Genomic DNA, 12,500 nt, shown 5'->3' on the forward strand with positions numbered 1-12,500 from the left:
CTTTCCCAGTTCAGTGAACCACTCCCAATAAGCAGAAGCTTCTGTTTTTTTTCCCATCCCCTCATTACAGTCTGTCTACCCGCCATTATGGCAGTCTGGATCAACCCTGCACTTCCACATTCTCTCACAACTGATGGGTCACCCACACCCTGGGATAGACACATGTCTCAGACATTCTCCCACATATAATCTAGCACATATAACCTAACATATATAACCTAGCATATATAACCTAACACATATAACCTAACACATGTAACCTAGCACATATAACCTAACACATATAACCGAACACGTGTAACCCAACATATATAACCTAACACGTGTAACCTAACACATGTAACCTAACAAGTGTAACCTAGCACATATAACCTAACACATATAACCCAACACATATAACCTAACACATATAACCTAACATGTGTAACCCAACACATATAACCTAACACATATAACCTAACACATATAACCTAGCACATATAACCTAGCACATATAACCTAACACATATAACCCAACACATATAACCTAACACATATAACCTAACATGTGTAACCCAACACATATAATCTAACACGTGTAACCTAGCACATATAACCTAACACATGTAACCTAACACATATAACCTGGCACATATAACCCAACGCATATAACCTAACACATATAACCTGGCACATATAACCTAACACATATAACCCAACACATATAACCTGGCACATATAACCTGGCACATATAACCTAGCACATGTAACCTAACACATGTAACCTAACACATATAACCTGGCACATATAACCTAGCACATGTAACCTAACACATGTAACCTAACACATATAACCTGGCACATATAACCTAACACATATAACCCAACACATATAACCTGGCACATATAACCTAGCACATGTAACCTAACACATGTAACCTGACACATATAACCTAACACATATAACCTGGCACATATAACCTAACACATATAACCTAACACATATAGCCTAACACATGTAACCTAACACATATAACCTGGGAGAAGTCATTGCTAGTGATTTCCTTGTTATGTTTATGGACTCGTTCCCCAAAGCCTTGTATTCGAGGGCATTGCCAGAGAGTGGGGATTAATGTGCCCTCTGAGTCCTGACATTTCCAACAGTCTGCTGTGTTTTTGAGGCCTAACCTGTGTAATCTAGATGGTTTCCAATAGAAAGGACTGAGAATTTTAAACTGAATAAGTCTGATTTTTATATCCCTTGATAGCTTCCTTTGATTCTGGCTAATCCTGTCCTGTTCCTTCTCATTAAATGAAATGTTTAAATCCCTCTCCCAAATAGTCCTGAATGCTGCTGAAGTTCTGGTAGCTTGGTTAAATAGTAATATCGAGAGGCCTCCAAATATTTTAATGGTGTTGAAGAACACCCTGGGATAGACACATGAGAGACCTAACACACAGAGAGACCTAACACACAGAGAGACCTAACACACAGAGAGACCTAACGCACAGACATACCTAACACACAGACAGACCTAACACACAGAGAGACCTAACACACAGACAGACCTAACACACAGAGATACCTAACGCACAGACATACCTAACACACAGGCATACCTAACATACAGAGATACCTAACACACAGACATACCTAACACACAGAGAGACCTAACACACAGACAGACCTAACACACAGAGAGACCTAACACACAGACAGACCTAACACACAGAGAGACCTAACACACAGACAGACCTAACACACAGAGAGAGATGTGTCCATAAGGTGTTTGTCTCTGCTGTCTCATGATTGCTCTGGGTAAAGTTCCCTGGAATTACCTGGAAATTTGTGGGATTCATAGCTGATATAACTGTGCTCATACCTACGACACGGATGTCTATAGTAGCCCGGTCCTCCATGTTCTCAATCTGTAACACCAGCGTGTACTTTCCAGAATGTTCCCTCTCGGCCGAGCGGATAAACAGGATAGAGTCCACATTGGAATTACGAACGCTCACTTTCTTGGGGTCGACTGGCTCCCCATCCTTCAGCCAATGGGCCACTGGGCGAGGTTTACCCTACACACACACACACACGTACACACACACACACACACACACACACGTACACACACACACACACACACACACACACACACACACACACACACACACACAGATACCCCCCCCCCCCCCCCACACACACACACGTTTGCAAAGATAATAAAGTTAATAAGTTAATAAAGATTAATATAATAACCAATAACCACAGAGCTGCTCCGACTGTTTTTTGTTTTAAGTTATCTGAAAAAACAAAGCCACCCAAACACACACACACACATACTGCACACAGGCACACTGCACACAGACACACACACACACACACACACACACACACACACACACACACACACACACACACACACTGCACACACTGCATACAGACACACACACACACACACTGCACACAGATACAAACACACACACACACACACACTGCACACAGGCACACTGCACACAGACACACACACACACACACACACACACACACACACACTGCACACACTGCATACAGACACACACACACTGCACACAGACACAAACACAGACACAAACACACACACACACACTGCACACAGGCACACTGCACACAGACACACACACACACACACACATACACACACACACACACACACACACACATACACACACACTGCATACAGACACACACACACACACACTGCACACAGACACAAACACACACACACACGCACACTGCACACAGACACAAAGCCACACTGCACACACACATACTGCACACACACACTGCATACAGACACACAAACACACAAACACAAAGCCACAAACACAAAGCCACACCACATACAGACACACACCTGGAAAGGAATGACCAGGTTGACTGTTTCTCCAACTCGCCTGATGTATCTAGTTCTCAGCTGTCGAGGGAGACGGATCTTTGGGTACTCTAAAAGAGAGAGCGTGAGAGAGAGAGAGAGAGAGAGAGAGCGAGAGAGAGAGAGAGAGAGAGTTATTTAATGGTAATAATGAGTACTTATCAATTCCTGAGTATTCTTGATACCACCTGTAACACCTCATTGAATTGTGCCTAAAATTCCTGCAGGTTTTCCCACAAAATGCCTATCTCAGTCTTCAGAACCTTTCCCATAATGCCTTGCTGAATTTTATACATATAGTTTATAAAACAGCATGTGGTTTCTTCCTCTGAAGAGGCTTTAAAACCAGATTTGACAACACAAACATCAGCATAACACACACATAAACATAAACACATAAACATAAACACATAAACACATAAACATAAACACATAAACACATAATGGCCAGTCTATACACAGCATAACACACACATAAATATAAACACATAAATATAAACACAAATACATAATGGCCAGTCTATACACAACATAACATACACATAAATCTAAACACATAAACATAAACACAAACACATAATGGCCAGTCTATACACAGCATAACACACACATAAACATAAACACATAAACACATAAACATAAACACATAAACACATAATGGCCAGTCTATACACAGCATAACACACACATAAATATAAACACATAAATATAAACACAAACACATAATGGCCAGTCTATACACAACATAACATACACATAAATCTAAACACATAAACATAAACACAAACACATAATGGCCAGTCTATACACAGCATAACACACACATAAACATAAACATATAAACATAAACATATAAACACATAATGGCCAGTCTATACACAACATAACACACACATAAACATAAACATGTAAACATAAACATATAAACACATAATGGCCAGTCTATACACAGCATAACACACACATAAACATAAACACGTAAACATAAACATATAAACACATAATGGCCAGTCTATACACAACATAACACACACATAAACATAAACACATAAACATATAAACATAAACACATAATGTCCAGTCTACACACAACATAACATACACATAAATCTAAACATATAAACACATAATGGCCAGTCTACACACAACATAACATACACATAAATGTAAACATATAAACATATAAACATAAACATATAAACACATAATGGCCAGTCTACACGCAACATAAAACACACATAAACATAAAACACACATAATGGAGGAGAAGGTGTAAAACCATTCCTGAGGTTTTACCAGTCAGTCGCTCAACACACGGGACAAACTTAACACACAGGACGACCTCAACACACAGGACAACCTTAACATACAGGACAACCTCAACACACAGGACAACCTTAACATACAGGACGATCTCAACACACAGGACAACCTTAACACACAGGATGACCTTAACATACAGGACGACCTCAACACACAGGACAACCTTAACACACAGGACAAACTTAACACACAGGACGACCTCAACACACAGGACAACCTTAACATACAGGACGACCACAACAAACAGGACAACCTTAACATACAGGACAACCTCAACACACAGGACAACCTTAACATACAGGACGATCTCAACACACAGGACAACCTTAACACACAGGATGACCTTAACATACAGGACGACCTCAACACACAGGACAACCTTAACACACAGGACAAACTTAACACACAGGACGACCTCAACACACAGGACAACCTTAACATACAGGACGACCACAACAAACAGGACAACCTTAACATACAGGACGACCTCAACACACAGGACAACCTTAACATACAGGATGACCTCAACACACAAAACAACCTTCACACAGGATGACCTCAACACACAGGACAACCTTAAAACACAGGACAACCTTCACACAGGATGACCTCAACACACAGGACAACCTTAACACACAGGACAATCTTAAAACACCAAGAATAAAATGTTCAGTCAGGGTCACCTTATGTTTTCATAACTGAAGAGGACTGCTGTTACGAATATTCATGAGCTCTCCTTTAGGACACACCCACTAGGCAAATTTTAAAAAAACGGCTTTATATAAAAGTTTAAATGTGGCATGGTCTTGTGTTTTGAGTGGTTGGGTTTTGTGTTTGGTGGGACATGGTTGAATTCCTGGAAATTCTCACCCATGATTTCCCGGACTGTGACAGGCTGAGCCAGGGAGGCTGGAGGGCTCCGTCCGGCGATGTTTACGGCAAAGACGCGGAAGTTCATCTTCTCTCCCGTGGGCAGGTTCCTCACAACAAAATTCTGTTTCTCAATCAAGTCTGTGTTGGCCGCATGCCATTCCGTCTCTACGACAGGACAGACGTTTTTTATAGGAATCATTAGTGAACAGTTTGTAAATAGTTTCAGAAAGCTGATCACTGCAAATGAGACAAAAACTCTTACCTATGATCTATGAAGTATGATCTATTGCTATTATTATTATTATTATTATTATTATTATTATTATTGTTATTTACCACTGTACCTAGGGAAGGGGAAACACATTTAGCTGATACTGGTCTATGTCTACATCAGTAAAACACACACACGCACACACACACACACACATATATATATCTATATCTATATCTATATCTATATCTATATATCTGATCCTGGTCTATGTCTACATGAGTAACACACACACACACACACACACACATACACACACACACACACACACATATATATATATGAGTAAAACGCTGTTGTTTTGTGCTGTATACTCACCTCCCTCCTTACAGTATTCCACAATGTAACCATCCAGCCCCCCTGCCCCAACCTTCTCTGGAGCCAGCCACTTCAGTGTGCATGTCGTGTCTGATACGTCCGCAACGACCAGCTTGGTCGGCTCACTGGTGGGGGCTGGGGGGGGGGGGGGGGGGACAAACAGGAAGTGAGAAGACAGAAGACAGACAGAGTCAGACAGGTAAAGTCAATGTAACTTGCACTGAGGGGCGAGAGAGAGAGACAGAGAGAGAGAAGGAGGTAGAGAGAGGGACAGAGAGAGAAAGAGAGAGAGAGACAGTGAAAGAGAGACAGTGAGAGAGAGAGACAGTGAGAGAGAGACAGAGAGAGACCAACCCACTAACACACAAATGAAGCCCAGTGCGCTGCACAAGCTTAATCCCACCTACAGATGGGCTCCAGACAGCCCAGAAAAATTTACACAAGCCCTAAACTCACCTGATTTGACAAATCAAATTACTAAATTTACAGATAAACCATTCCCCAATGACAAAAAAGGTATAAACATGGCTGTTCATGAGCTGAACCTGATTTTCCACAGGGCAGCAAAAAAGGCTAGCCTAACAAAAGCCAACAGCAAGACAGTCAAAAAACAAAGATATGGGAAATGGTTTGACACAGAATGTAAAAATATCAGGAAAGAGCTAAGGCACCTATCAAACCAAAAACACTACCATCCCCAAAACACAGACTTAAGATTGCAATATTACAAAACCCTCAAAAGCTACAAACAAACAATCAAAAGAAAAAAACAAAACTACACTAACAAACATCTCCATGAAATTGAAGATTCCATTAATAAAAATCAGTTCTGGGAGATGTGGAATACTTTGAGTGCAAAAGAACCACAAGAAGTACCCATTCAAAATGGTAATATTTGGATTGAGCATTTTCAAAACCTCTACAGTGAAATACAATCAACAGAGCCAAATCAAAATCAGAATCAGATCAAAGAAAAACTACACAATTTTGAATCTATATTTAAAAACAACCAAAATCCACTTGACTACCCCATTTCAAGTGAAGAATTGGCACAAAAATTAAAATCTTTAAAACCCCGTAAAGCTTGTGGTCCTGACAGTATCAGAAGTGAGATGCTTAAACGCAGCACGCCTGAGATGTAGAGAGCTCTGCTCAAAGTATTCAATCTCACCCTAAGTTCTGGCTGTTTTCCTAATGTCTGGAATCAAGGGGTCATTACCCCAATTCATAAAAGTGGAGACAAATTGGACCCTAATAATTACAGAGGTATCTGTGTGAGCAGTAATCTGGGGAAGGTATTTAGTAGCATTTTAAATGACAGAATTCAAACCTTCCTTAATGAACACAATGCCCTGAATAAAAGTCAAATTGGCTTTCTCCCAAACCACCGTACCACAGATCATATCTGCACACCCTAATCCATAAACATGTAAAAGACACAAAAAGTGGAAAAATATTTGCTTGCTTTGTTGACTTTAAAAAAGCATTTGATTCTATTTGGCACACAGGATTATATTACAAACTTTTAGAAAGTGGTGTAGGGGGTAAAGTATATGATGTGATCAAATCAATGTATTCAAATAATAAATGCAGAGTAAAAATTGGCAAAAAACAAACAGAGCTCTTCACACAGAGACGTGGAGTGAGACAGGGCTGCAGCCTGAGTCCAACACTCTTCAACATCTACATTAATGAATTAGCCGTGCAGTTGGAACAATCTGCAGCCCCTGGACTCACCCTTCAAGACACAAAGGTCAAATTCCTGCTCTATGCAGATGACCTGGTGCTCCTGTCACCCTCTGAACAGGGCCTACAGAAGCACCTGGACCTGCTAGAAAAGTACTGCCAGACCTGGGCCCTGGCAGTAAATCCTATAAAAACAAAAATCATGATTTTCCAAAAGAAGCCCAGATGTCAGGAACACAAACACATGTTCACTCTGGGTAGCACTGTCCTAGAGCACACGATGCAGTATACTTACCTCGGTCTTCCCATTACTGCATCAGGAAGTTTCAGCACGGCAGTGAATGCACTCAAAGAAAAAGCCCGTAGGGCACTTTATGCTATAAAATCCAAATTTTACAATATAAATATACCAATCACAATCTGGTGCAAATTATTTGACAGCATAATACAGCCTATTGCGCTGTATGGAAGTGAGGTCTGGGGTCCACTCGGTATGCATGACTACACTACGTGGGACAAGCATCCAACAGAAGTCCTACATGCTGAATTCTGTCGATCTGTACTAAAAGTCCAAACAAAAACACCTAGCAATGCATGTAGGGCAGAATTAGGCCGTTATCCTTTGGCTTTATCAATTCAAAAACGAACTTTAAAATTCTGGATGCATTTGAAGTCTAGCCCACAAAATACACTCCAATTTGAGGCATTGAAAACCCAAGAACTGAACCCAGGAAAGAGTCCTCTAAGCCAACTGGTACTGAAGCTCACTAACCCAGTAACGAAAACTAACACACAATATGTTCAGATCAGTACTGCTTCCAAACCACCAATTTGTGTCAATAAAATCATCAAACAAGCAAAAGAAGACTATTTGGAACATTGGAGAAACCAGACCACCAGTCAAAGCAGAATGAGCTTCTATTTGACCCTAAAAAGAGAGTATAAATTGGCAGAGTATCTCCTCTCTGTCAGAGATACGAAGCAGAGGCAAATCCTGACCAAGTACAGACTCAGTGACCACAAACTTGCAGTAGAAACAGGCAGACTCAGAAAAACCTGGCTGCCAAAAGAGGACAGAACATGTGGTCAGTGCCAGACAGGGAAGGTGGAGACAGAGGAGCATTTTCTTCTTCACTGTGAGAAGTATACAGAAATAAGAAAAACTCTTTTCCATACATTTAAAACCAACCACCCAAACTTTGAAGTCCTAGACAAAACTGAAAAAATGGCTATCCTCTCAGGAGAGGGACCTTCAGCTGCTCTGGCAGCCAAATATATTTCACTATGTCATAACCTGAGGGACACTGAGGGACACTAGCTAAACCTAAATGTAAATATGTTTAACGTTTAATGTTTCTATACATGTTACACATGTAATGTTCCTATTCATATTTGAGTGTAGTGTATATGTTTATTTTATGTTAGTCCAAATCTGTGTAAATCTATATATAGAATAGATTAGGTCTAGATTTAAACTTAGATTAGATTTAAATTTACATAAGATTTAGACTTATTCCTTGTATTCCTTATGCTTTGTATGAATGCTTTGGCAATACAATGCCTTATTTGTCATGCCAATAAAGCACTTTGAATTGAATTGAATTGAATTGAGAAGGAGGTAGAGGGAGGGAGAGAGAGAGAAAGAGAGAGAGGGAGAAAGAGAGAGAGAGACAGTGAAAGAGAGACAGTGAGAGAGAGAGACAGTGAGAGAGAGAGAGAGAGAGAGAGAGAGAGTGTGCAGTGTGTAGGCTGTAGGTCTTACCAATAGGCATGAATGGTTTGGAGTTTAGACTTGGAGCTGATATTCCCACCCCATTCACGGCGAACACTCTCATCTCGTAGAGGATGCCCTCAATCATACGCTTGGCCTCGTAGGTCGTCCCCTCGAACACTTCAAAGTTCAGCTTGGTCCAGCGCGACGAACCTTTCTTCTTCCTCTCCATCAAATAACCTGAGACACACAAGCACTGACTCATCAGCAAAGCCCTTTTCAGCTGAATTAAGAGACAGACAGAGAGAGAGAGGCAGACAGACAGAAAGACAGACAGAGAGTGAGAGAGACAGTGAGAGAGAGAGACAGAGAGAGAGAGACAGTGAGAGAGAGAGACAGAGAGAGAGAGTGACAGAGAGAGACAGAGAGAGAGAGAGAGAGAGAGAGAGAGACAGAGAGAGAGAGAGACAGAGAGAGAGAGAGAGAGACAGAGAGAGACAGAGAGAGAGAGAGACAGTGAGAGAGAGAGACAGAGAGAGAATGACAGAGAGAGACAGTGAGAGAGAGAGAGCGTGACAGAGAGAGACAGTGAGAGAGAGAGAAAGTGAGAGAGTGACAGAGAGAGACAGAGAGAGAGAGAGACAGTGAGAGAGAGACAGAGAGAGACAGAGAGAGACAGAGAGAGAGAGACAGTGAGAGAGAGAGAGGGAGAGAGAGAGAGAGAGAGAGAGAGCGACAGAGAGAGACAGAGAGAGAGAGAGAGAGACAGAGAGAGAGAGAGAGAGACAGAGAGAGACAGAGAGAGAGAGAGAGAGACAGAGAGAGACAGAGAAAGAGAGACAGTGAGAGAGAGAGAGTGAGAGAGAGAGAGAGAGAGGGAGAGAGAGAGCGACAGAGAGAGACAGAGAGAGAGAGAGACAGAGAGAGAGAGAGAGAGAGAGAGAGAAAGAGAGAGAGAGAGAGAGACAGAGAGAGAGAGAGACAGAGAGAGACAGTGAGAGAGAAAGAGACAGAGACAGAGAGAGACAGAGCGACAGAGAGAGACAGAGAGAGAGAGAGACAGAGAGAGACAGTGAGAGAGAAAGAGACAGAGACAGAGAGAGACAGAGCGACAGAGAGAGAAAGAGAGAGAGAGAGAGAGACAGAGAGAGAGAGAGACAGAGAGAGACAGTGAGAGAGAAAGAGACAGAGACAGAGAGAGACAGAGCGACAGAGAGAGACAGAGAGAGAGAGAGAGAGAGAGAGAGAGCGTATGTGAGTTGTGTAACCTTTGACTGGAGCTCCTCCATCGAATTTGGGAGGTTCCCATATGATGGTAGCGCAGTCCTCCCCCACTGAGGTACACTTCACATTCTCAGGTGGATCAGGAACATCTACAGCACCACAGACAGGACACTACATTAAACTCTCTTTGTGTGTGTGTGTGTGTGTATGTGTGTGCATGTGTGTGTGCGTGTGTATGTACGTGTGTGAGGCAGTCTGACACACACCCACTATTTTGATGTGCAGGTTGGCTTTGTCCTCCCCTGCTGGGTTAGTGACTGTGATTGTGTAATTGCCCTCGTCGTGTCGTTCTGCTCCCTCAATGACAAAGCAGCTCAGGTCCTTCCTGCTCTCCACACGGACACGCCCCTCTGCCTCTGTGATTGGCTGAGACAGAGTGACAGACAGTTTGACTCATAAGAGCACAGGGACAAAAGAACACCTGGTCAGAAAAACAAAATTTGGAAGATGATAGTGTCATCATGCAACACAAAACGTTCTAGAACCATATTGTTAATTGCAAATGTAATGCTGTTTATAAAAATATTTGTGTTTTTATTCTGGTGCTGTCTAGGCGTAAAACTAGGACATGTTCTGTGATGCGTCTGGTTTTTGGACGTGTTCTGTGATGCGTCTGGTTTTTGGACATGTTCTGTGATGCGTCTGGTTTTTGGACATGTTCTGTGATGCGTCTGGTTTTTGGACATGTTCTGTGATGCGTCTGGTTTTTGGACATGTTCTGTGATGCGTCTGGTTTTTGGACATGTTCTGTGATGCGTCTGGTTTTTGGACATGTTCTGTGATGCGTCTGGTTTTTGGACATGTTCTGTGATGCGTCTGGTTTTTGGACATGTTCTGTGATGTATCTGGTTTTTGGACATGTTCTGTGATGTATCTGGTTTTTGGACATGTTCTGTGATGCGTCTGGTTTTTGGACATGTTCTGTGATGCGTCTGGTTTTTGGACGTGTTCTGTGATGCGTCTGGTTTTTGGACGTGTTCTGTGATGCGTCTGGTTTTTGGACATGTTCTGTGATGCGTCTGGTTTTTGGACATGTTCTGTGATGCGTCTGGTTTTTGGACATGTTCTGTGATGCGTCTGGTTTTTGGACATGTTCTGTGATGCGTCTGGTTTTTGGACATGTTCTGTGATGTATCTGGTTTTTGGACGTGTTCTGTGATGCGTCTGGTTTTTGGACATGTTCTGTGATGCGTCTGGTTTTTGGACATGTTCTGTGATGCGTCTGGTTTTTGGACATGTTCTGTGATGCGTCTGGTTTTTGGACATGTTCTGTGATGCGTCTGGTTTTTGGACATGTTCTGTGATGCGTCTGGTTTTTGGACATGTTCTGTGATGCGTCTGGTTTTTGGACATGTTCTGTGATGCGTCTGGTTTTTGGACGTGTTCTGTGATGCGTCTGGTTTTTGGACGTGTTCTGTGATGCGTCTGGTTTTTGGACATGTTCTGTGATGCGTCTGGTTTTTGGACATGTTCTGTGATGCGTCTGGTTTTTGGACATGTTCTGTGATGCGTCTGGTTTTTGGACATGTTCTGTGATGTATCTGGTTTTTGGACGTGTTCTGTGATGCGTCTGGTTTTTGGACATGTTCTGTGATGCGTCTGGTTTTTGGACATGTTCTGTGATGTATCTGGTTTTTGGACATGTTCTGTGATGCGTCTGGTTTTTGGACATGTTCTGTGATGCGTCTGGTTTTTGGACATGTTCTGTGATGCGTCTGGTTTTTGGACATGTTCTGTGATGCGTCTGGTTTTTGGACATGTTCTGTGATGCGTCTGGTTTTTGGACATGTTCTGTGATGCGTCTGGTTTTTGGACGTGTTCTGTGATGCGTCTGGTTTTTGGACGTGTTCTGTGATGCGTCTGGTTTTTGGACATGTTCTGTGATGCGTCTGGTTTTTGGACATGTTCTGTGATGCGTCTGGTTTTTGGACATGTTCTGTGATGCGTCTGGTTTTTGGACGTGTTCTGTGATGTATCTGGTTTTTGGACGTGTTCTGTGATGCGTCTGGTTTTTGGACATGTTCTGTGATGCGTCTGGTTTTTGGACATGTTCTGTGATGCGTCTGGTTTTTGGACATGTTCTGTGATGCGTCTGGTTTTTGGACATGTTCTGTGATGCGTCTGGTTTTTGGACATGTTC

At 42.2% G+C, this 12,500-nt stretch overlaps 1 protein-coding gene across 1 annotated transcript in view; it reads right to left on the reverse strand.

Moving 5' to 3' along the window:
• Nucleotides 1-12,500, reverse strand: part of LOC115808726 (myosin-binding protein C, fast-type-like) — a gene marked incomplete at its 3' end in the record, with an annotated part of 41,159 nt that overhangs the window by 1,982 nt on the left and 26,677 nt on the right. Inside the window, exons 24-30 of the mRNA XM_030770186.1 lie at nt 10,567-10,726; nt 10,345-10,449; nt 9,128-9,316; nt 5,680-5,814; nt 5,088-5,255; nt 2,877-2,965; nt 1,863-2,058 (exon numbers count right to left, since the gene is read on the reverse strand). Coding sequence (XP_030626046.1) covers nt 1,863-2,058; nt 2,877-2,965; nt 5,088-5,255; nt 5,680-5,814; nt 9,128-9,316; nt 10,345-10,449; nt 10,567-10,726 — 1,042 coding nt within the window. The remainder of the gene's footprint in view (nt 1-1,862; nt 2,059-2,876; nt 2,966-5,087; nt 5,256-5,679; nt 5,815-9,127; nt 9,317-10,344; nt 10,450-10,566; nt 10,727-12,500) is intronic.

Source organism: Chanos chanos, chromosome 3 (assembly GCF_902362185.1).
Source record: "Chanos chanos chromosome 3, fChaCha1.1, whole genome shotgun sequence".
NCBI lineage: Eukaryota > Metazoa > Chordata > Actinopteri > Gonorynchiformes > Chanidae > Chanos > Chanos chanos.